Here is a 27,509-nt window from a genome sequence, read left to right on the forward strand (position 1 = left end):
TATGAGTAGAGCTAGTGGCTATTCGAAAGTGTGACCAACTGAGTAACTGGGCGCTGGCATCACCAACGTCTACACTCATGTATAATGGTTGATTGACATTTCGAACAACTAATAAGGTGTTTTTTTAAAAATAAAAAATAAAAATAAAGTTGCATGTATGCTTACTTTTTTGCCAACTGAGCTTGATTATGTTTTGGATTATAAAATTTGGATATTACGAATGATTGAATAACTCATAAAATATTTTGGATACTTAATTTCTGAGAATAAGATCGGACTGGATGGGGTCTATATTCTGAAGTTATTGAATTGTCTTCTATAGATGATTTTGTCTTTGTACATATTATTTTGTGTTATCCTGAGGTAATATAGTCTTGATGAGGAGGCTTTCATTAATGGTTTTGTTGTGAAATGGATTTAAGATTGCTTGAGAACAAGCAAAAACTCAAATGTGGGGGAGTTGATATAATTTAATTTTATAGATATTTTTCTATTTTATTGAGTTGATTTTGATTGATTTTTGCCACATATGCAGTTGGATTGTCTTTGGCACTTTTCAGAAATGATTTTGGAACTTGAAAGAAAATTAGAGTGGATTGTAACAAGATTGGGACGAAAAAGGATTGAAACATGAAGATGTGGGAGACATGGCCATAACATACGACTATTTGTTACGGAGCTAGTGTTTTTGTTTCTGATGAGTGAGACACGGCCATGTTCCTGAAAGACACGGTCGTGTGCCTTGTACTGGGTTAACACACGGCCATGTGTTAAGAAGGCAGCATTTCTGTTTCGCTCGGTGAAAGAGACACGTCCGTGTCATGTCTAAAAGCTGGAAAATGAGAAAGATACGGTTATGTATCAATTCGACACGGCCGTGGGACATAGCAGATCAGAATATTAGGTCTTGAATGATATAAAAAGAAGAAGAGCCCAAAAAGAAAAGGAGACCGGAGGTGGAGAAAAGAGAAGACGACTGCAGACATCAAAAACATCTTCCAGTCGGTTATTCTTAATCGTTTCATATTTTCTTTATATTTCATTTTCTTTAGGATGTGTAACTAAACTTTTCTATTGAGATCTTTAATGAAACTCTAAGGGATATTTTGTTATTTCTTTATTTAATTAATGAAAGGCTTTTTTCCTAATCTTTATGTATTATCTTGTGCCTTAATGCATAAATAGATTGATCACATATTTATTGATTTATGATGAATGATTGAATTGAGAGATTGATTGTTCATTAAAATATCAAATTATCACAATAGATTAATTGTGAGTAGAGATCCTTAGCATGATCTATACATTTGATTATTGAATGTTAATGCACCAATTCATACTAATCCATAGAGATGTGTGTTATTATGAAGTAGGTAGGGTAATTGATCTTGAAAAAGAGATTACTACATGATTGAATAAAATTGGGGGAAAGTTCTAGTTGTAGATTGAATTAAAGAAATTCATAGTTGAACTTAGGGTGGATTCTAAGATCTTAACCGTCATTATATATTGATTGTTAATTATTCCTAATTCATTGTTTCTTTTTGTTGTTTAGTTTTAATTTATACTCATTTTCTTAGTCGTTGACAAAATAATATCAATTAATTGTGATTCTAATAATTGTTATATTAATCTTCGTAGGACGATATCCGAATTTACCGCTATAATATGTGTTCGAACTAGTGCACTTGGTAGGTGAGTTCACATCACAACACCCTCCCGCGTCATCTAGTATCAGAACTCAAGCTCCTAAAATCAAACTATCTTTATTGTTCTTCAGCATTTTTGTTCTTAAATTAACATTCAAATTTATTTTAATTGTTAATTCGTTTGCATATTACTTGAATTCATTTTATCGGTTCATTTCAAGTAATTTTATGTTTGTTCTGTTATTCAAAAAATATATATATATACAAATTACAAAAAAAGTTCTAATTGCACACCATAAGACAATTGGTACGCTGTTTCCATTTTTCATAACAAAAGCAAAATAGCCGCCTAATTGGGTGATTGGAAAAACTTTTGAGGAATTAAAGGCAGAGTACCTAATAGGTGCGAATGAAAACTTTTGTTTTCATTCCGTTTATCATTCACATTTAGTTTTTGAATTGCACTCTATAATTTTGCATCAAGATTGTATAAAAAAACTTGATCGGTCGTAGAGCGTAGATGACAAATTGTGGGCAATATAAATATATACACCTTTTGATTACATCCATCGAGATTGATCGGATCCCTAGGCATCAGTCCGATTGTCATTTTCGTAATCTAGTTTCTATCTTTTATTATATTATTGTTTAATTATTTATCTTTTATTTCAAAAAAAAATTATATTATTATTTCATTATAAAAACATTAAGTGACAAATCAATACTAGTTGCTTAACACACAAGAAGCATACTATTCCTTCTTCTGTATGTTCGTTTCTAAGTTTTAGTATAAATCAGAATCGTTTAAGGTTCTTTATTGTGTCATAACAACTAACGTGCAGACCCGAACCAAGTGAACTTATTAAAACAATATATGAGAAAGCACGACAATATAATCAGAAACAAAATGAATCTTATGTCTGACATGCTAATAAAGGCAGAAAACGGGTTGTGTTTCAACCAGAAGATTGGGTTTGGGTTCATATGAGAAAGGAGAGATTTTCTAAACAACATAAATCTAAACTGGATCTTAGGGGAGACGGATTGTTTCAAGTTTTGGAGCGTATCAATAACAATGCATACAAGATCGACCTACCAGGTGAGTATGGAGTGTCTGCTACTTTTAATGTATCTGATCTTTCTTTTTTTGATATAGGTGAAGATTCGAGAATGAATCTTTTTAAAGAAGGGAGATGATAGGAAACCAAATCCAATTGCCCCTAGGTCCGATTATAAGAAGTCGGGCCAAGAGGTTCTAGAATATTTTTCAATCTTTTGGTCCAAAAGCGGGTGAATAACGAGACCAACATTGAAGCCCAAGAGAAGACCCAAAAGAAGCTATCCAGCCCAGAAGATCTGTGGACAGTACGTGCTGCGCACGTGACCTTCCTTTGGTATATGTGCGGACCACCACATGTGGAGGGAGAATCATCCGCATACGCCATACCGTTTCCTGTGTGAAGCAGCATGCGGGGCGTGCGAACAGCAGCGCCAGCAAGTGCGTGCGAACGCATGTGCGGCCCAGGTGCATGCGCATGATAGCTTAGGCACACGTCCAGATCCCAGCGCACGTGCGAGACTGACCTGTGCGGCAACCACACGCAACCCCTACATGCACAGCAAGCTACCTATGCGGCAGCTTGTTCCTAAGTCCTTTTGGACTCCTTATCTTACTTTTCCAAGTTCTCTAAGGATTCTAAGAGATACAAATTATCCCATGTGTTTAAAGTGCTAAATTGAAGGAGGATTTCGACTCAAATTGGAAGTCCAATAAAAATCAAGCTACTTGAAGATTGGATAAGGAGAAAAGAATATTTTATTAATTATTTTAGATTATTTTAATTAAGTTAGGATAAATTTAATTATTTTAATATTTTCATATTTGTTCTCTACTTACTTATAGTGTAAGAGTTTGAATAGGAATTTGTAATCCTATTTCGATTAGAATTAGTCAATAAAAACCTATATAAATGCTTAACTCCATAGCTTGTAATCATAACTTTTGGGATTAATAAAATTAAGGTCTTGCTTCCTTTAGAAATAGTTGTGGCTAATTTCTTTAATGTTGTTCAAATTTTTCAAAGTTAAAGAGCTTTCATAAGTCTTGTTAAGCCAAGAAGTTCGAATCGATTTATCGTGTAACCCACGCTATCCTTCCTTCTTCTATTTTTTCCTATTATCTTGTTTTTATATGCCATATAGGTGAGTCTAGATTCAAGTAGGGAGGGAGAATCAGGTGGTCAAGTCTTCTGATTGCATGCATTGGTTGAGGTTCTGAGAGTCAAAACAATCATCTCCATACCCTCCCGTGTTATACGTGGTGTGAGATTACAAGAGTATTTCAATCCTTCCAAGTCCCTCCCCTACATCAAGATCAGTTTAATATTAATTAATCTTATCAGTGCTACATCATCAGAATGTGGCATTCATGTGGCTCCCACGTGAGCTTCCACTTGTATGACACGTGGAAGCCGTGTCATTCTTTTTCCCGAATTTGCTCCATATGAGCAAAAATGTGGCCATATCTCCGGCCATGCATATGGAACTAGATGGTTAATGATACCATAATTTTCTCTCATGAAATAAGTTTTGGACAAAATACCAAAGTTTTGGATTAAATTGAAAAAAAAAAATTTAAGGGCCTAATTGATCAATTTGACAAAGTATATGAGTGAATTAAGGCTTGTTATCATTTCTTGTCTATAACCATATTATAATTTTCATGTTTGAGCCAATTTCATTCTTATTTAAATTTCTTAGAGATGGATTTTTAATTTTTATTTTGACAAGCAGGAATAGAAACCTAGTTAAGAAATTTAAAGTAAGAGTATAATTAATTTAAATATAAAAAATTTAGTGATGCAGAACAACTAGATATTATTTTGCAACAAATTTTTAATTAAAGAAGTTTTGTAATAATTATGCTTTATATTTTAAAGTTATTTAAATTATTTAAGTCTATTTAGATAGTAAAATATTTTATCTTCTATCTCGTTAAATTAAGTATTATAGGCACTAGAAATTTTTAACGATTTCCTCTTTTATTAATTTTTCATATTAAATGGTAACTAATGCCTATATCAAAGCCAGTAGCCACCAACAAATAGAGTAGACGATTAGGAATCTCTTCCATGTACTTCTATCTATTTTTGTTCTTTTGATTATTGTTCCATTTAACCTATCTCATCTAGTCTATTTCTTTTTATATTTCTTTACCCTAGTCTCTAATTTCCTCTAGCATACTTATATCCTTCTGTTTCTTACCTAAATTTCCTCCATTCCTAAACTATTCACAGAACAAGTTAGTTTAATTGTCAATCCTTCTACATTAGTTAGTATCAGAGCTCAACTTTTACCCCTACACTAGTTAGTAGCAGCCTGAACCCCAAAGATGAAGAGATTATCGCCTCCTAATTCCTGTGAAGTATGAAAATAGAGATATCTGGAAATTTTATCTATTTTCTGGAAATTTTCTATGTGCCTTTGCTTGCCAGGAGCCCAAGAACACTCTCTTCTCCCACAGGATTCCAATTGGCAAGGGTCTATCTTCAAAAATCCAATGATTTCTCTCAAGCATAGAGATTTAATATTGAGTAGGAAATACACTTATACTCAAAAGTTAAGAAAGCATGGGACCATTTGCAAGATTTAAAGTCTGAGCTTAAGAATGGAATTAATATTTTCCCTATGTTAGAAGATGAAATATTTGAAGCTCTTATCGAACCACCAACTGTAGCTCAAGAGATATTGGTTCCTGTTGCAGTTGTTTCTCTTCGCACTAATAATGTTGCTTAATTTCCTTATTTCAACATTATTGTTCTACCTCTTGCTGCTATTGAAATGGTTCACTCACATGATGACTGCATTAGAGAGATTTCTTGAGACAATTTTATCTTGCCTCGTTTGTTTTATGACTCTAAGAAACTCATAATTTTGGATAATATTCGATTTTTATATGAAGATTATTAGAAGCCTTCATTTTCTGAAATTTTTGAAGAGCATAGTTTGAGCCTTTCCTATCTTGATACTTCGTCACTTCAAACCCGAGGTCAAGTTTTCACCAAGTGGGATACAATGATGCAGACCAAGAAGATATTATTTTGAAACAGATTTTCAATTGAAAAAATTATTTAGGTATTTTATTATTTTAACTTCATATTTAGGTAGTTTTAAGTATTATAGGAACTAGAACTTCTTAGATTTTCTTTTTTATAAACTACTACAATAGTTTATACCTATATAGACTATTAGCTACCGACAAAGAGAAAGGATGATGATGAATTAAGAATTTCTTTGTTAGGGGTTCATTCTTCTGATTGTTGTTCTAACTTATCTCATTTAGTCTATGCTCTGTAGATTTCTTCAGCTTGATCTCTAATTTTTTCTTTAGCTTGATCTCTAATGTTTTGGTTACTTTAGTATTTTATTTCTTATCTAAATTTCTTCTATTCCTGAATATCCACGGGACAAGTTAATTTAACTTTTACTCGTCCCACATTGTATAGTTTTATTGTATTTGTTATTTTAGTAACCAAGTAAATGAATAGAAGAGGAATTTAAAAAGAGAATAGAACCTAAAGGATTGAATTTAGTAGTTATGTTTTAACAACTAGACTTTCTCTGCATTTTTGTCATGTCTAGATATATACCTTCTTGATGATAGAGTCTAAACCAAGTGTAGAGCGCTCCCATCCAAAAACCACCTTACAAGAGGAAGGTTTAGCGCAGTACACCACTGTTGCCGATGACAAAAGGAAACCAGCAAGTCAAGTTTTGTTTATTTTCTTCCCCTTTGATCTTTGTTTTTTTAGCCCTCAGGTCTTAGATAAAGCAGGAAAAGAAAAATGGATAGACAAAATGAAGGAGGGGGGTAAAAAGGAAACCAGATAGAAAAGGTCAATTATTTGGTTTTGAGTTTAAATTATCATGGCATGTAGATACAAAAATATGAAAAAGCAAACCAGGTGGTTTAGCAGCATCTGAGGTCAGCACCACATCTTCAATCCACATAGGATAAAGCAACTGCTGCCGAAGTGTTCCAAGAACCATATATGGTCTTTGAGGAAGGAAGAATGCACTTGTAGATTTTCCATTTACATGCCTGCTAGATTCCTCATCCGTACTATGCACAGATTTTTCTTCAAGAGAAGAAATATCTAAAGTTGATGGTGGATTCTCATTTTCATCCTCAAAATAAAATGTGATTTTTCCTCTTCCAGTACTCCAAAGCCCAGCCATTGCTCTTAACAAAGAAGTTTTACCACTCCCACTGGGTCCCATCACCTGTTAGACAAGCAGATATGATTCAACATCTTCTATGCCTACAGGCTTGCACCTGACTGATAATCTCAGAATTCAAGACAATACATTCACTAACCAATAAATGCTCTTTGCAGTTAATCACCAATGACAAATCCATAAGTAATACAGCTTTGTTTATTGGCGTCTGTAGAGTCAGGTTTTCAATATGCAGTAACTTTTGACAGTGATCTGAAAGCACCGAGCCACTAGACTCCAACAAGGATGAGCTCTTGACATTGCAGTAGATAAGATTAATCTCTTCTGGGGAATCATAGAGTTGTTTAGAGCCGCTGCCATCCAGAACATCATTAAATTCCCCTGCATAAGTTGGGTGTGTCCCAATTACCATTGGTGTAGAAAAAATAAAGGACACTAGAAAGATTTTCATTTTATAATTCAACTAAGTCAAGCACTTGGTAATCGATGATAAAAAGTACAAGATTAAAATTTAAAAATAAATAAATTTTAGGAGGCAAAAGGAGAATTATCAGACCAGAAAAAAGAAACAAAATTTTCAGTTATGGGGACTGTAAAGTACAGGTGTCTCACATTGATAACATATTATCAAAAAACTCCTTTTACTTTTTAAGCTAGAGAAAAAAATATGGAAAAGGAAATAGGAAGTCACTTTGCCAAAGCCAAGATAAAATAGTAACAACATATTGCATAAATGTTTTATGCAATAAGAAAGGCTGAGTGTATAAAATAACGAAGAACTATTCATATGTTTTTAAGGTGTTTACAGAGCCTAACATAACTAGAATCTCTAAATATGAAAACAATAACAAAATAAAGCCCTAACTAAATAAGAAACAAAATTCTTAAACCAATAACAAGCCTATTCTAATGGCTCTTAATAAGCTAAAACGTCCTTAAAAATACATAATGATTATGATAACAAAAATATCTTATAAATAATAAAATGTCTGTTTCAGGATATTTCCATTTTGGTTTCATTCTCTCCCGCTACGAAAAAACTCGACCTTTGAGTTTCGAATTGTCAAAGCAACAAGAAGGTGAAAGTTTGGACATGCCATCCAAACAAGTGAAACCTGCAAAACTTCAGATCATCTGAGTAAATAAGAACATCTGCAAATGCATGTATTTCATAGGATTATTGAACAAATTAGGCATGAAAAAAATCAGAGCCAACGAAGTTTGATTATTGCTATTAGTAACCAAAAACATTGTTGGTTTAGCCTCTACAGGTAGTGCCTTGATATTCTTCATGCAGTTCAAATCATCTAGCATACATCATCACCCTCAACATGAGTGATATCATTGCCTTATTATTAAATTGAGAGATCGATTACTAGGTTATTCAATTTCTTCAGTAGAATTGACATGTATAATAATATCCTCAGTTACCCCATCTATTCACTTGATCTTATTAGTTGGGTGGCCAATGACAAGGACAACATCTTGTGCAAAGAAAGATAGCTTCTAGCTTGTGGTAGCCACTATATCACTGAATCCTGCAGGAAAGTACCTGATGATTTTATTGCTGCATCAGAGATTGCTTACACTTAGTATTCACAACTTCTAAAAACTGTCCCAACCAACACAAGCAATTTGTGACTTTTCCTTTATCTCTTTGGACATTGTATAGGAGTGGAGACAACAACTCTACCAGCAAGCAATCACATTTTCGTAAAAGCTCATAATCGTTTCGACGTGTAAGGGAACATCCTTATATTGAGGTCAAATAGAATTCAAGAATTGCTTGAAATTTTCTACAATAATCCTTCGTAATCAAGATCCACTACTACTAGATATAGTCCAGTACTACTAGATATATCAGATATTCTTTTTCATTTGATTACTTCATCCTGCAAGCAATTATTTTAAATGTTGAAGCAGTTAACTCAAAACGTTCTTCGGCAAGATATCGCTATAAGGAATATCTGGCACAAATATCCTAGTTAGCTCATAAATACAGTAGACAACTTCGATTCTCACATCAAGATCTGAGGGCGTGAGAGGTTGATCAGCTGAACTGCTTTTAATAGTGGAAAAACTGCATTGCTAAATGACATGGATGGTTATTGGTACTCTTCTGATAGACAATATTTAACTTGGTCAAGAATACCAAGAATTTCATCAGTCGAATCTAAAAGATTGTAAGAATAGGACAAATTTCCATTAGTCACTGTTCAATTCCTTTACCAAATGGAGCCATGTTAACAATGTACTTATTCTCTCTTCCACCAAGTTAATTAAAAGGTTTAACACCCAATTTGAATCAGAGAACTCTGTTTAAATGCATGAATAAACATTAACTTGCCCAAAGAGTCATCCTGCTCAAGAAGTGCACAGACATTGTGAATTTATCTACACTGACATCTAAAACTGAAAGAGCAGGCTGAAAGAAAATTTAAGATCCAGTAGCTCAATAACTGCTGGAGTTGACTAAATCCGGGTTGGGCCAACTGTATTTGATCAAGCAAATTTAAACTACCCAACTAATAAGATTTTGACAAAACCCCACTTGTAGATGACACAAGTGAGACCCACACCTTAACTTAGAGTGACCTTCAAATGTTAGCATTTTGGCTAAAGCTTCATCAAGCAACAATGATTTTGAATCAGATGTCAAATATTGTTGAGGTATCTGGGAAAAGGGAGTTTTTGGCAAGGTAGCAACAATTCAAAGGTTTGGTGGCGAGTGCTGCTAATTTTGACAGTATTTGCAGCTGCAGTTTGATGGGATGGCTCACCAGCAGCCTCTGATGCTGATGGTAGTGGCTGTATGTCCACTTCTGGTAGTGGCTGTATGTTCACTCCTGGTAGTAGCTGAATTTTGTGCGAGAAAGAAACTGTTGCAGCTCTGATGTTCAACGTCTATTTGCAATTTGAGTTCTTGGATACTTTTGAATTTCGACTTATTAAGATATTTCAAGGATCTGGAAAATTTATGAGTTCGTGATATGAAAATTTGATACCAAAAACAAGAATCTTAGCTCTATTACTACATTAACATAGAACAATAAAATAGGGTTTGAACAATAGAAAGCTTTAAAGAGAGAATAAATCTAATTCACACTCATAAGAATTGACAACCACAATCATGTTTGTAGGCATTCAATTCAACAAGAGAAAATCAATATATTTTATTCATAAGCAGTTCATGAAATAATGAAGAATCATCCATATAAGTAAGAAAAACATTTATAAGGTGTTTATATAGTCTAATACGACTAGAGTCTCTAAATAAGAAAAACAGTTTCTCTTTTGATAGAATAAATAAGGAAAATAATAAAAAAATGGGACTTCCAGAAAAATAATAAATAACATTCTTAAACCAATAATAGACCTATTTTAATAGTTCCTGTTGGAAAGTGTATAATTTGCGATTATTTGTTTCCTTGTAAAAGGAATATTTTTAAGAATAAACTTATATAACTAATTATTAGTGCTTTTTTTCTTGCTCTTAAACTTGTGTCCATATAGGATCAAATTATTCAATAATAATCATAACATTATATTCTTTTCTCAAACGCTAATCTAGTCTTCATTGGTAGAATAGAAGAAAATATCAAAGACAACCCTAATCTACAACCACCTTCATAGCCGGCCCTCCTCCCAAAACAGGCCTTCATTGCCGAACCAGGTCCCTACCACTGCCCAGTCACATACAGCTCTGTCTCCAGCCGCGCCAGAAGCTCCAGCGGCACCTGCTCTTCTGCACAACCTACCCTGTTGCACAACCTTCCTTGCAGCTCTTTCTGTCTCCAGCAGCATTGCCCCTGCCGCGCACTCTGTCTCCAACAGCTCTTCCTGCATTCTGCCCTGTTTCTAGGACTGCTTCCACTTGCACAAACTGCCTCAAGATGTGCACCAACCACTCTGCCCAGTTTTCAGCACTATTTCCAGCCCACATCTCTTAATCATCTGAAATCCATACACAATGTTCGAAATAACATCATGATACACAGGAGTGAATATTGAAGGGATAACTTCAGACCATCTGCTGGAGAGTTACAACACATTCAAGCAGCTTATTGCCTGAATGAAAAAATTTATTTGAAATGTTACCAATTGGTCTAGATGTTCCTAAAAGAAAAAGGAAAAATCAACCATCTTTTAGGAATAAATCCCAAACTAAGAGATCCGAAATTTGATTGGTAGGACGAAGAAGACTCTATAATCATTGTCTATCTCTGGAATTTAATGTTGCCAGAAATCAGTGACACTTGCATGTTTCCTCCATCTGCCAAAGACATTTGGGATGTAAACAAACATACTTCAAAGTTCCAGATATAGTGGAGATTTATGAACTAAAAGTAAAGACCACCTCTACAGAACAAGAAAGCAAGTCTCTTACAGAATATGTTAATATCCTAAAAAGCTTGAGGTTAGAGGTGGATTACTATAGACATGAAATGCAGTGAGCATGCACGTACATTCAAAACCTTTATTGAGAAAAACAGAGTTTATGATTTCCTATTAGGCCTCAATGTTGGGTTTGACCAATTCAAAGTTCAAATTTTGAGTAAAAAAGATTTGCCCTCTTTGAATAAGATAACCTCCATCATTGTAGAAGAGGAAAATTAAAGAATAACACTAGAACCTTGGCTAACTTAAGGATCAACATACTAACTAATGGGTCTAATCCCATTAGTAGGCAACTAAGGAATATGGGACCCCTAAATTATCAAAAACAATTGAGGATAACCAAGCCAACTTGTGGTGCACTTTCTGCAAGAAACTAAGGCATAATAAAGGTGTTGGAAATTAAATTGAGAGTCTTCTATCTCCAACAAGGAATAAGGATACAAAAAATGACCGCAGATCTCCACAAATATCTGAAAAAACTCAAAGGTATCGATTTATTAGCACATTCAGCTAAGTTGTCTCTTTCACATGATCTAAATTCAGATAAATCATTTGCAAGCTCATAGATTATTGACTCAAGAGCCATTAATCATCTGATATAATCCTCCCACAAATTTAGTATATATAATCCGTCTCCTATTAACAAAGAAACAGCTATTGAAAATGGTTCACAAACCATTGTACTAGGCATTCACAATATGAAGATTAGTTGCCCTTTTACTCTTAAGAATGTACATCATGTTTCAAAGCTTTTCACTAATCTTATGTTAATGAATAAGTTTTCTCATAATATGAATTGCAAGGTGACCTTTACCTCTCACTGTATATTCTATGACCAGGACTCGAAGATTATGATTGGATGTGCTAAGGAAAAGCATGTGTTGTATTTATTGGAGGCACTTGGATTACTACTTTCCCTTTCTCTAAACAACCCAACTCCACTATCGACAAAATTAGGCTCTATCACTTAAAAGCTCGAACACCCTTTTTTTTCAGTTCTTAAGATTATGTTTTCTACTTTGTTCAAAGAACTAGATTCGTGAGAATTTATGATCCAATGTATATGAAATCGCGAAATATAAGCGTATAACCTTTACAATTTGTAATAAAAGAAGCACTTCGTTTTTTCTTTAATCATATTGATGTTTGCGAACCATCAAACATTTCTAATATCTCAGGACTAGATAGTTTATTTTTCATTGATGATTGTACAAGAGTCATATGGATATTTTTGTTTAGATCCAAATCTCATGCGAATCATATCTTTCGATACTTTTATAATATGATTAAAACCCAGTTTGGTGTTCCCATTACAGATCTAGAACTGATAATGCCAACAAATTTTTCAATCAAACTTTTTTATCATATTTCAACCAAGAGATTATTCACGAATCATTAATATGTCTACACTCTACAACAAATAAAGTAGTAGAAAGAAATAGTCATTTACTTGCTAGAACTCGGATAGTTTTGTTTTAGACTTATGTCTTTAAACCCTAATGAGGGAAAGTCGTTCTTATATATGCCTATCTTATTAATCAATTACCATCAAGGGTTTTAGACTTCAAAAGCGCCATGGAAGTTGAAAATTTGTAATCTAATTTTCTGATTATTGAATTTTTATTCATGATACTTAAGTTACAACATTTGTATATATATATATAGGAGAAAATTAAAGAGAGATTTAGTAGAAAATTAAATACAAATCAATCTTAAAAGAAAAAGATCTTCTACTTATGTAAATTTACTATAATTCTTCTTTATAGGAAAATTTTCTTAAAGATACCAATCAGTGCAAGAATTGAACTTCTATAAAAAGTTAGATTTCTAACCTCCCCTAAAGCTGGTTTGAAGATATTGAGCAAAGTAAGCTTGGAACTCAATTTTTGAAAGTCTTACTAGATAATGCTTTTGTTAAAATATCTACGGTTTGATGGCAAGATCAAATGCATTACAAGAATAGTGCTTCTAAACTCACTCAATAACTTTTGTAACCACATCCCACCACATATACCATGTACTAAATCTCTAAACTCAATCTTATCATTACTCCTTGATACCACTGTCTGCTTGATGCGGAATCCAAGATCAACACATACAATTCGAAACTCCACATATAACATTAGTATGCAGAAACTTAAATCTCTCATTAAACCCTCCCTACTTAACCCGCAATCAACAGGGTAAAGGCGAACCAAGATAATTGGGAACTAAGATTTCGGAAAACGTCATGAGCTTACCTCGATAAGTAAATCCAATTCCTACCTCAACAAAATGGTTGAAGAACGACTCACAGAACACTCACAATTAGCAATAGGTAAAAGTAAACAACTAAATTTTATTGATTTTAGAGTTGAGTGAATACAACCAAGGGAGTGTAGCCTTTAAATAGGCTTTCACCGTACATATTCTACTAGAATTCAGAAAATAAAATCTTAATTAAATTCTTAATTTAACTCTATCTAGGAAAACATTAAATTAAGCAAATTTTAATTAAAATATAGCTCCTTCTCTCTTGGACGGTTGGAGGAGTTTGAATCCAACTTGAGTTTCCTTCTTCATATTTGCTTGAACTTGTAATATTTAATTAATTTTGTTTGTAGAGTACCTCTTAAAGTCTTGAAAAGTGTTCTCGTTGGAATAGAAATAACATGATGAATTCGGCTAGAATAGGAAGAACTCCTTGCTCAAATTCTTTTTGGTCTCTTCGATGTTAATTAACTAATGTTGATGAAGATAATTGATATGGAACTCAAGATTAATATTGCAATCAAAAACCTTACATATAACATTAGTATTCTGAATCATAAAACTTCTCAACAAATCCTCCCTACTTAACCTAATAATTCACTTGGAATTATGAACTAAAGTAATTGGGATAAGTTAAATTGATTAAAACACTATAAGAGTTACTTTGATTTAAAATAAATTTGAAAAGGACATTAATAAAACGCCTCAAGGGATTACCTTAATAAGTAGAATCAATCCTTCACTTAACAAAATGGTAGAAGAATCTTTTTAAAGAGTGATCACAATAGTGTAAGCTAAATTAAACTTTAATTTTATTAATTTCAAAAGTGAATTGAATTACAAACTAAGGTGAGTCCTTTATATAGACTTTCACCAGACTAATTTTGATTGAAATCAAACATTAAAAATTCTAATCAAACTCTTAAATTAACTTACTCTAAGAAATATTAAAATAATAATTAAAATAGCTAGACTTTTAATTAAACCTAAATTCTTCTCTCCTGGATCACTTGAAGTTCCCCATTCAGATTTGAGTGTCCTCATACTTCTTGTCATAAAATTCTTCTAATTAAATAATTGTTAATGAAGAGTTGAAGTAGGAAAGAGATGGATGAAATCGGCTAGAATTCTCTTGGCCGAATTCACCTTGAATTCTTCTTACTTTTTTGCTTGATGATTTGTCATCCCTTTTGAAGTAGAGTCCTTATGCATGTAATTCTTCAATTTAGCCGAAACTCTATTCAAAAAGGAATCCCAAATTAACTTTAATTCGTTCACCAAAAGGTGGAGAAGTTGGCATTCTCCCTCGGGTAGGATTCACACGCGGGTGGGAATTCTTTTCCCTCTAAAACTCTTCTCGCGAGTTCTTTTCTTTCTAGGATACGCTCTCGGTCCTCTTGTAGGACTCTTCTTTTTAGCCGCAAGTAGATTTCTCCTTAAAATGGAATTCTTCATGTAATTCACAAGAGGAATCGGTTTTGAATTTGGACTCTCCATGCGGGAGAGAGATCCCGCGGAGGCAGGACTTTTTCTTCCCTCCACCTCTCGGCCAAGTGTGTAGCTCACACATGGCCGCATGTGTGAGGCGTGCCAAGGCCACTTAAGGACGAATGAATCAAGACCCTTGACTCAAGGATGATTATGCTCATGGGCCTTATGCGTAAGCAGGTTTGGATCTAAATCACGGCCCTTCTTCTTGCTGCGGTTTCCATGAAGTTCGTGGGCTTTCATGCATGTCTCGAGCTCATACCCATGGGCCTTCTTGGGCTTTCCTTGATGATATTTAACTTTAGGAAACAAACCAGGATGGAAAACAGTTTCCTACTTAGAACGGGAATCGCAAGAGTCCTGGTGGCAGTGGGAATCCCCCTTCTTGCAAGCAATTCTCCTTTCCCGCAAATCCTGTGCGCACGCAAGGGTGTGCTGGCATGCTATGCGCTTGCCGATGCACTTGCGGGCAGGCCTGCAAGCGCATGCGTTATGTGCGCAGCATCGTCTTCCCGTGCAGCTTCAGGCACGTGAGTACCAATCCCATCGGCTCCTCCTTGCTTGCAGGATTCCTGCACCTTGTGGGAATTTTGCAGCTTGCGGGCTTTTTTACTCCCTCAGATTAGCTCTTGCTTTTAGAATACAGCTTAGATTTTCGGAGCTTCTTTTGGCCTAGCCGTGCTCACATCAACAATCTTTCTTGGATTCTTATCTCTCAATCTGCATGGGACTCCTTTTTCCCTGTGCAATTTGAACACAAAAAGGTGTCTTCTTGGCCGAACCTTGAGAGGAGAGTGGCAGGTAGGCGACTTCTTCACAGGTTAGAAATCCCATGCGGGCGAGATCGCTTTTCTTCTTGCTCGCAACTTCTTCTCCCATTAGGACTCCAAGTCTTTAATCTTTCTTGGACTCTTCTTGCCTTAGCTGCTTGCCTTAACCATGTTGAACTCAAATTCTCCAAGAACCAAGAAGAGAAATACGATGAGGAGGAGATCTCCTCAAGGGATGAGGAATCTCGCGCCGGGAGGACTCTCCTCTCTCTCTTCCTCGGCCACATGTGTGGATAATAAAATTCACACTTGGTTAAGGCCTACCTTCATTTTCTAGGTCTTTTCCTAAACTATCTTGGGCCTCTAAGACTTCCTCTTTATTAATCCAATCTTGAACAAGAAGGTTGAAGGCTTGTTGAATTTTTTGGACCGGACTCTTCTGATTAGGCTTAAAGGTATCATGATTCTTCTTGCAAGGTCCACAAATCCATTTCTTGAAAGTTCTTGGGTTGTTCTTGAACGTAAAGGGATAGGGAAGGAAAAATACTGAATAATTACATGTCTTTTATTGAAACGAGAATAGGGATATATATAGATATAAATAGATTCAGATATGGTAACCAACATAAAACACCATATTAATTATGCTAACATATTTAAAAAGATAATCATACTATCATGTACATAGAATATTCTATAATATTCTAACACTCCCCCTCAAGGTAGAGCATAAATATTAATCATACCCAACTTGTTCCGAAGATACTCAATCCGTATTCCATTCAGAGGCTTTGTGAATATATCACCAAATTGTTATTTTGTCTTCACATAACTAGTACATATAAAGTTTTCTTAAATCTTTTCTAGAATAAAATGACAACCAATCAGAATATGTTTGTTTCTCTCAAGATACACAAGATTCGATGCAATATGAAGGGCAACCTGATTATCATACAAGAGTTTCGCAGGAGATGTGAGCCTCAAACCCACTTCATATAAAAGATGATGTATTCATAAGATTTCGCATGCAGACTAGACCATAATATTCAGACTTTGCGCTCAAATGAGATACAATTGTTTGCTTCTTACTTTTCCATTATACGAGATTCCTACCAATAAAAACACAATAGTACATAGTAGACTTCGTATCAATTTTAAATCCAACCCAATCAACATCTGTAAAATATTCAATGTGAGTATGTCCATGATTTCTAAACACTATACCAAGTCCGAGAGTACTTTTTAAGCAGCACAAAATCTGTTCTAAAACCTCCCAATGTTTGACTGTAGGTGCAAACATAAACTGATTAATAACACTAACAGGGTATGCAATATCTGAACGAGGCACAATGAGATAATTCAATTTTCTAACTAGTCGCCTGTATTTTTCTGGATCATCAAAGGAATCACCATCTTTTGTAAGATATATATTTGGTACCATTAGTGTATTACATGGATTAGCTCCCAGCTTTCCTGTTTTTACCAATAGATCAACTACATATTTTCTCTGAGATAACAGAATCTCTTCCTTATTTCTTGTTATTTCCACCCCAAGAAGTATTTTAGTTGTTCCAAGACTTTCATATCAAACTTGGTATGCAAAAAATGACTTGAGAGAGGATATTCCTACATGGTCATTTCCTGTAATCACAATATCATCAACATAAATAATAAAAAATATAATATCAGCTGTTGATTGTTTATAAAAAACTGAATGATCACACTTGCTCTTCTTCAATCCAAACTCACAGAGTACCTCACTAAACTTATCAAACCACGCACGGGGATCTGTTTCAGACCACACAAAAATTTCTTTAAATGACAGAATTTTCCGTACTCTCCTTGAGCAACAAACACAGGTAGTTGCCCCATATGCACTTCTTATACGAAATCACCATGAAGAAATGCATTTTTAATGTTTAGCTGGTGTAAGGGTCAATCTCGCGAAGTTACAATAAATATGAATAAACGAACAAAGGTAAGTTTGGCCACTGTAGAGAATGTATCAAAAATAGTCCACCCCATAAATCTGACCATAACATTTCGCTATCAGTCGAGCTTTAAGTCATGTCACAGAGCTATATAAATTCGCTTTAACTGCAAATACCCATTTGCATCATACAGCCTTTTTTTCTTTGGGTAAATATATCAGATCCGATGTATGATTATTATCAAGAGTATTTATCTCCTCAAGCATCGCATTACGCCAACCAGGTTGATTCAAACTTTTCTTCTGTATAGATTATAGAAGTTGAATGTATAGAAGCAATTAAAACACTAGACGAAGGAGACAGACGGTCATATGAGATAAAATTAGCAATGGGATAAGTTGACGTAGAAATGGTGCACTAACGTTTACTTTTACGAAAACCAATGGGAAGATCAAGATCTCGTAAGGCAAAATTAGATGACGACGAACTTGGTGTAGGACATGTATCATTAGTCTATTGTTTTCTGCAATAAACATTAACAATTGGTGGTGGTACTTGGGTCAGAAGCACACTAACACTATCATCAACTTGCTCAAGTAGGGATGGAGATACATCATCTAGAGAAGTACCATTATCTATTTGCTCATTAGAGACACCTAGTGTGAAACTATAGCTGAGCCACTCATGTCCGTCTCCTGACTTGTAGATTTAGACAATGAGAACAAGAACAGTGTATTCTCTAAAAAAACCATATCAGTTGATACTAAATATTTATTGAGATCTGAAAAGTAACACCGGTATTCTTTCTGAAAGTGAGAATATCCCAAAAATACATATTTCAAGACCTATGAGTCCAATTTTGTTATAGTAAATCGCACATCTCGAACATAACAAGTGTTACCAAATATTTTAGATTACACCGAAAATAAAGACTTGTTTGGAAAAAGAAAAGTGTAAGGAGCATCTCCATCAAGTACTGTAGATGCCATACAATTAATTAAAAAACATGTCGTGGAAACAGCATCAGCCCATAACTACTTAGGAACTTGCGTTTGGAACAAGAGGACTCGAGTTGTCTAAAGTAAATGCTATTTCTCTCAGCGACTCCATTTTGAAATGGTGTATCCACACACGAGAATTGGTGAAGGATCCCGTGTTGAGTCATATAGTATCACTTCTCGATACATGCACAGAAATATTGAATTGTGTGTTGATTTCAACACAAAAAGTACAAAAGTGATAAAATACTTCAGAATGATTCTTCGTAAAATATATCAAAATCATTCGAGAAAAATCATCAACAAAAGTAACAAAATAGTTAAACCCAATTTTGTGACATGGGCCCCAAACATCATAGTGAACTAAGTCACAAACAAATTTAGCTCGTCTATTGACCCTTAGACCTAAAAAACTTCGGTGATGTTTTGCAAATCAACATGACTCACAATCCAGCGATGGTACATCATGAAACTGAGAACATAACTTTTTTAATATAGGTAGAGAAGGATATCCGAATTGACAATGTGCTTCAAATGGAGAGATAACACTAGAGCAGATAACCGATCGAGGTACCCAAGTATTAAAAATATAGAAACCATCTGATATATTTCTTTTACCAATAATCTATTTCGTCATAAAATCTTGAAGAACACAATGATTAGAAAAAAATGTAATACAACAATTCAAATTTTTAGTAAATTTACTCACAAAAATTAGATTAAAGGCAAGTTAGATAGACTTAGCACAGATGACAGGGTAATAGATGATATTGGTTTTGTGGTCCCCGATCCTACAATGTTCTAAGTCGACGCATCAGTAATAGTTATAGGAAAATGTGCTTTGTGTAGTCAAAAATTAGAAAAAAATTTATAATTACCTATCATGTGATGATCTATAGCACCAAAATCAATCACCTATCTGTTCGATGAGAAGATAAGTCACTTTTTTTCTGATTCAATAAGAATAGAAAATTTATTTAAGGATTCCTAATACTGAATAAATTTAGCATACTCGTCAACTGAAATCATAATAATTCTCTCAGAAGATGAACTAATAATAGCACCAACAATATTAGTGGTCTATGTACTCCAATTAAGATTCTGTAATTTCTTACAATACCGCTTTATATGCCCTTACTCACAGCAATAATAGCAGACAAAATTATCATCAATTTCAATTCGGAAATTATAAAAAAATGTCACTCAAAATACCCAAAACACAATAGTCAAGAATACCCAAAAACCACTGCAAATATACCAAAAAATATGAAAAAACAGAGTACCTCTTCAAGCACAGTTGTCAACAATCCTACCAAGACCTCATTGCCAACCACCGGCGTCCACGCACCGCCACCAGAGTTTACACGCCACCGCTGGAAATCACCAAAATACCTCTTTTCAACCGAAAATCACCACAGAACCCAAATGCACGCTTCAATCCAGAATGGTGTTTATAAAATCTCCTCAAATCGCGTCGGAAAACCGGAAAGAGCTTGTTGTCGCGCAATCTATTCCATTGCTGCTTTCTCCGCTCTGGTCTTCTAGTTTCTTGCTCAGACCAGGCCGGCCAAGCTTCTCTTCAGATTCTGACTTCGGGCTGAACACGACACGCATGCGAAATGGCCGAACACGACTTCACTCGACGTTTACAGACCCAAAACTGAGAGAGAAAGCTTCCTCCTCTTCTGTGTGCACCATCATACCAGTTGTGATCTGAACTAGTCGCAAGATGGTAGTCGACTTCCTCTAGCGCCGGGAATGGGTTGTTCAATGTGTATTTAGTCTGACCCCTAAAACCCTAACCCGAACCCTAACTCTAATACCATGTAAAGGGATAGGGAAAAAAAAATATTGAATATTTATATATCTTTTATTAAAATGAGAATATAGATATATATACATGTAAATGGATTCAAATATGGTAACCAACATAAAACACCCTATTAATTATGTTGACATATTTGGAAGGATAATCATATTTTTATATACGTGGATTATTCTATAATATTCTAACATTGAAGTTAGGCTGGTGTAGAAAGCTTTCTTGGGCCAATCTCCATGTGCAACTTGGAATCTTGTTAGTGGGAATCCTTGCAGGAATAGGATTTTGCCTTCCCGCGGGATAGCACGCTCCCGCGAGCACCGGAGTCTTCTTTTACGGGAACTCCGTGCGTGCGGTGTCCGTGCATACTATCTTCGTGCGCACTGTGTCCATGTGTGCTGTCTTCGTGCACGCGGGCATCACCTTCCGTGCATGCTGGGCAGGTGAACTCACACGCTTGCTCACGAGCGTCCAGGAAATGTCCCTCTTGGCCTTGGTTCACATCACTACTTTTTACTTCTCCAAGTGTGGGTGTTTTCCTGCTAAGGAAGCCTCAGCTATGAAGGTCGCATATTTGTTTAGGGTTCTTTCTTTTTGTTCCATTAATAAAGCCCAGTTTAAGGTTTGTGGAAAAAAGAGAGGATATTTTTCCTATAACTCTATACCCTGTGGAAAAATAGAATGTTAGATTTTATTAAATAATAATGTCTGTCTTTTACAACTTTAGGAACAAAAGAAAAGAAATCCTAATCTAATAATAAATCCTAATTTCAATACACTTTAGGAACTCTAATTTAATTATACCTTTGTTTAGGAGACTAATAGTATACATATAAAAGGAAACAAGTATCTATGCATCATAATACTTTCCAACAAGTGGCTTGATCTGCATACACTACACACAACCAATTCTCAACTTGCAGATGCATTTACTAAGGAAGTGAGCAATCTAGTATTTCAAACAATCATTAACAAGTTAGAAATGAACAATGTCTATTCACCAGCTTGAGGAGAGTGTTGGAAAGTGTAAAATTTGTAATTATTTGTTTTCATAGTGTAAAAATGAATATTCTTAAGAATAGGCTGATGTAATTAGTCACTAGAGTTTCATTTTCTTGCTTCTAAAGCTTTATATATAAAGGCCATATTTTTCAATGATAACCATAATGTTCTATTTTATCACAGTTCCTAAAGAAGCTCAATATCCTTAATAATAATAAAATATTATAATATAATTGCATGAATATCTCATGATAATAAAACATGTCCGCTTTCAGTATGTTTCGATTCCATCAGTTTGATCATAATGGAAAGCATAAACAAGCAACATGAGAAACATACCTAGTCGATCAATGACCGCTGAAAATGCACTGATAGCTTGAAACTGGTAGACAATGAGTGAGATGTCTCCGAGAATATGATTAAAAGCAGATACAGACTGATTAATTACACCAAACTCTATTTTCCCTGAGAAGTACATGGGAGCAACAACAGCAGCTGGAAGAATCTGAATGAGGTAGCGATATCCATTTGTAAAGAACTCTAGATTTCTAGAAGCTATCAGCAATTGCTGCAGGAGAAATAATATGCAACGAACAGACAACAAATAATGTCAGAAAGAGGAGCAGAAAAAATCACAATTACAAGATGAAAATGGCATGTAGCAGGAAAAAATATATTTTTCCAACATAATCATAAACATGTGGGAACATTTCCCAAAACTTGAGCTTTATCTCAATAACAGTTTCAAGTTAATATATTACAGAAAATATCAGATAAGTTAAAAGGTCTAGTGACATTTGTTGAAGCACTAATCAGACCAATTATTGGTTCAGGCTATATAAATAGGCAAATTTTGTCAACGCAAGGTTGAGTTGGAGCCAACCAATCATAGCAGCATTTTCAGCTAAAATAATTGCATGAAGTTTTCAAACTCCTTCAGCAGTTTGGATATGACTAGTAACATTTTGACTCATGGATTGCCTAGTGAAGAAGATACCTTTTCTCCCATTATGATAAGATCATAAATTTAGAAAATTCAAAAACTTATTGATGGAAAACAAGAATATCATAAGTGTGGGATGCCATTGGTGAAACCCACTCTAAAGTCAAGTACGTTGCACAGATTTATAAGTTGACTGTAAAGGCATGATCTACCAAGCAAAAAAATAGGTAAGTCAATGAATATTCTAACATATCAAAAAGTTAATGGCAAGAACCGTACCAGTACAACAGTCTTACCATGAATTGTAGTAGATATGTGGCCTACCTCAAGAAGTTTGTATTAAAAGACCGTGCAGATTAATTTCTGACATGATTAAATCTTGAATATTATCAAATACGAGTCTAAATCTTAGAAATGAGAAAACTTCATCACTCAATGAAGGAACTCCTATAGTATCTGCGAAAGAGAGCAAAAGAAGGGGTCATGCTAGAACCCCTCCCATTGATAGTTCAACCCTGAACTCACAAGATTCCAAACCTCGCTAGTAAACAAAGGAATTGAATTACATTAAGAACTTATCTCCAGCAGTAGATAATACGAAAATTTTTGGCATACCTTTTGCAAGAAACTCATAAACAACAAAAGAAAATTGTTTGAAATAACATGGCAAATAAAATACCTACAGCAAAGAATTGGGATATAAAACTACCCCACAGAAGATTCCCGAACAAGTTCATATGCCAACCAACAGGGAGAAGAAACATCTACTAATCTCACTATCTTAAAGTAGAGATTAAACAAGTGTGAAATCAATTGGAGGACCTTGAAAAACCCATAGGTAGAGGTGTAGTAAAACATTCAAGTACATTTTCATTTTTACATGGTTTGAATGACTCAGATAACCCTTTGAAAATTCCTAAATTGTAGACTCAGGGATCATCGACCATATGACCAATACTTCCATACATATGTTTTCTGTCCAAATAATATAAAAAATTGTCACTGCAGATAGTTTTCTTGCTAGTATTGCAAGCAACGACAATATTAAGCTTAGCCCTCCCTAATCCTAGAAAATGTGTTACATGTTTCCAAATTATGTAATAATTTTGTGTTCGTCAATAAGTTATCATAAGACTTGAATTGGAAAGTGTTAACTAGAATATTATGTTGTCTGAAGATATTTTTTCCTATATAATCTTTTCCATAATTATATAATCAATTAGAATCTCTACTACTATGTCAACTTCCTTATCTGTAGATAAAAATTCTATATATATACCGCAGTTGTAACAACATAAAGCGTATTAGAAATACAGTAAATATTATTTCTCCAAAAATTTTCATGGTATTATACCCAAATAAGGTAATTTAGGATTTTAATTTTAGGATTTTTTGCAAACTCTAAATAGCACAAAAGTTAATACTCGGCTAACAAGATCTACCACCCCAAGCAGAGCTGCTGCCTAACTGCCGGCCTTCCGCCCTGCTCCGGTAACCATATTTCCGAACGCATGACTCGCATGCACCGCCAGCAACGACCCTCTTCCAGTGTGTGAGACACACGTGCTGTCCAGTTTACCGAGTCAGACCACATTCGATCCGTCAAACCACCGCCAGACACCCTGATATGGCCTGTTTCAGCGTGCTGCACGCGTCCCCGGCCGCCATTCCACCGTTTTTTACTCTGTTTTTGAGTGGCTACTGAATGCAGACACGTTCACCGCCACACAAGGCCGTCTCGGGTCGCCATAGTGAGTCGCACAGGTCTGTGGACTCCGTTGTGCGCAGAGCCCTCACATGGACCCGTGTCTTGCACGTCAGAACCGTCCAACCTTCTCTGGTCGCGCAAATCTGTTTTTTGCTGCCGGTTCTGCCACTGCCAGCCTCCTCTTCCGGTCTTCTCTATCACTGCCACCACATTCCACTACCGGCCTCCTTTGCCGGCCTTCTCTGTCACTGGACATCGCACCTGTCACCCTTTTTCAGATATGGCACTGCCGGCTTATGGTTATTGCGGATCTGTCAAAGTAAGACCTTAAAGACGCCACTTTTTCAGCCTAGTTTTGCCTCCATTGGTGCAGGTTAGAAGGTGTCTTCTATCTTTGTGAGATAAGTTATTTGATGCTATTTTTTCTCTGTTTCTGATACTCTAAAAAAAATGACAGAAGTAAAAAAAAATAGTTGTTCCTAATTCAGATAACCCCTCATTACAAATCAGTTTTGTAAAGTTTGATAGAACTAATTACCTTACTTGGTCAAGATCTTGTTTGTTATTTATCAAAACTAGAGAATTGCAGAATTACATAACTGGTGATATGAAGCAACCAAATGTTACTATTTTGCATTGTAACAAATGGAAATCTGAAAACTCCTTAACGATGTCGTGGCTCATCAATTACATTCAAACTCATATTGCTCGAACACATTTATTACTCAATACCGCATCAAAAATATAGAATGCAACATCTCTTACATATTCATAAGTAGGTAATGATGTCCAAATCTTTGAACTCCGAAATAAGATTCATAGCATAAAATAAGAAAATATGACTATTTTTCAATATTTTTCTGAACTAAATGTCCTATGGCAGGAACCTAACTATTATCAAGATTTTCAAACAGATTGCATTGGAGATGCAATCAAATTTTATAAACTGATAAAGATTGAACGGATTTATGATTTCTTGGCAGGTCTGAACACCAAATATGATCAAATACGAATCCGGATGCTTGATAAGGATCTTTTTCCCTCATTACAACAAACTTATATTTAGTAAGAATAAAGTAGAAGAAATGTCATGATTCATGCAACACCAGTTGAAAAAGTTGGATTAGTTGCTCAATTTGACCAATCCAAATACCAACAGAATTATGAATATTGTGGCAAGCTGAGACACACTAAGAAAACTTAATGGAAACTATATGGCCGACTAACTAGAGGTTGTGGGGGAAGAAAAGGTAGACCTGCAAGAGCTAAAGCAAAGTTGGCAAATAAAACACTTGACACACAAATAGCTGCAACATTTTCAAACGAAGAGATTCAAAATCTGAAGCGTATTCTATCTCAACTCAACTCTTCATCTATTGGTGCATCAAATATGGTAAAATCAGGTATTTCTCCTATCCTTGCTAGTTCCAATTTTGATGTTTTGATTATAAACTCTAGAGCCAACTGACATATGACAAACCTTTTTAAAGATTTCCTAACCTATGTTTCTTATATTAAAAGGAAAAATGTTCATATAACTGATGGGTCATATACTCCTGTATCTGGAACAGATTTCATTAATTGTACTACGACTATTACACTATCTCCAGTTCTACATATGGCTAATTTACCTGATAATCTTTTATCTATTAATACCCTCACTAGAAATCTTAACTGTAAAATTGAATTTTTTCTTAATTATTGCATCTTTAAGGATTTTCGAACAGGAAAGAGGATTGGCACTGGTATACTGCAGGATGGTTTATATGTTTTGAACAGAAGTCAGAATATTGGGAGTCAAGCCATTATTAGGAACACAGAAATCAATCTGAAAATACTACAATGCACCGGCAATTGGGACATCCTTCTTTTTTTGTATTAGAGAAATTATATTTCAGTTTGACAATAAGTTCTTTATTTTGTGATGCATGTTAACTTATTAAACATAAACGAAGTTTTTATCCTTTGAGTAATAATATAAGTTCTACTCCTTTTATGACTTATATAAGGAGGAAGATTCTGAACTTCGAGCTTAAACTAGTCTAAGCATCGACTCTTGATCCTGGAATTGAGGTAACTTCTAGAATATTTATATAGTCTGATAATGATATACCTATTGCACTTTATAAAGGTACTAGGGAATGCACTAAATATTCTTTTTATCCTATTGCACAGTTTGTATTATTTGATAAATGTTCACATTTTCATAAAAATTTTCTTACAAGTTTGAATACTGAGTCTATTCCTAATACGATATTTGAATCATTATCTTATGAAAAATAGAAAAATGCTATAAATTTGGAAATGCACGCACTAAAAAAGAGAACTAGACATGGAGATGGTGAACCTACCAAAGTAAACAAAATCTGTGGAATGCAAGTGGATATTTACAATCAAATACAAGATAGATAGGAGAATCAGAATGTATAGAACAAGACTTGTGGCAAAGAGCCATACATAGACTTATATGATACACTACCAAGAAACATACGCACTAGTAACCAAGATGAACATAGTGCAGATTTTGTTGTTTTTAGCTGCTCACTTTAATTGGCAATTACAATAATTCGACGTAAATATATTTTCTTATATGGAGAATTGGAAATTTACATGGAGATTTGTAAGGATCCTGTCCCGATCTAGAAGAATTAGAGAAACAAGAAGAAGAAATTTTGCAGAAACATAAAGAATATAGATGGAGATGAGTCGGAATTAGGATTTAGGCGGAAGAAAGAGTAGGTAGAGAAAAGAGGAATTACTGTAGGAAGAAATTTTAAGTTTTAATCATATTTTTTTATTACAAAATTCATTCTATCGGCACACATACAAGATTTCTTATGTATTCCCACACCCCTTTAAGACCCAGCAAAATCAACAAATTCCTTTTCTTAGAAACACATACAAGATTCGTCACGACAAAAAGGATAATGATAACCCCACGATTAACTACTTTATTTATGAATTTCATAGTAACAGAAATACATGCCTTACCAAAACAGAATTTATTACTTGCTATCTTCCGCAGAAAAGATGATTCATTGTTGTAGGAAGAAATTTTAAGTTTCATTCATATTTTTCTGGTTACAAAGTTCATTCTATCAGCAACCTTTCTTAGAAGAAAACTAACCAATTGAACTAATTCCTAACTAATTAAAAAAATCTAAGTAATTGTAACAAATTCTAACTACTATTAGTTAGGGATTGACAAGATCCCACCAGCTTTTGATAAAGAAGCAAAACCAAATAAAATATGTAAACTGAAGAACACATTCTCTGAACTCAAGCAATCACCAAGAGTATGATTTGACAGAT

The 27,509-nt window shown here is 34.6% G+C and overlaps 1 protein-coding gene across 1 annotated transcript in view; it reads right to left on the reverse strand.

Moving 5' to 3' along the window:
* Positions 1-27,509, reverse strand: part of ABCD2 (ABC transporter family protein) — a 48,644-nt gene that overhangs the window by 12,439 nt on the left and 8,696 nt on the right. The window contains exons 6-8 of the mRNA XM_088213402.1: positions 21,886-22,114; positions 7,027-7,268; positions 6,611-6,932 (exon numbers count right to left, since the gene is read on the reverse strand). Of these exons, the coding sequence (XP_088069528.1) occupies positions 6,611-6,932; positions 7,027-7,268; positions 21,886-22,114 (793 nt within the window). The remainder of the gene's footprint in view (positions 1-6,610; positions 6,933-7,026; positions 7,269-21,885; positions 22,115-27,509) is intronic.

This window comes from Carica papaya, chromosome 2 (genome assembly GCF_054855325.1).
Source record: "Carica papaya isolate Zhongbai chromosome 2, ASM5485532v1, whole genome shotgun sequence".
Taxonomy (NCBI): Eukaryota; Viridiplantae; Streptophyta; class Magnoliopsida; order Brassicales; family Caricaceae; genus Carica; species Carica papaya.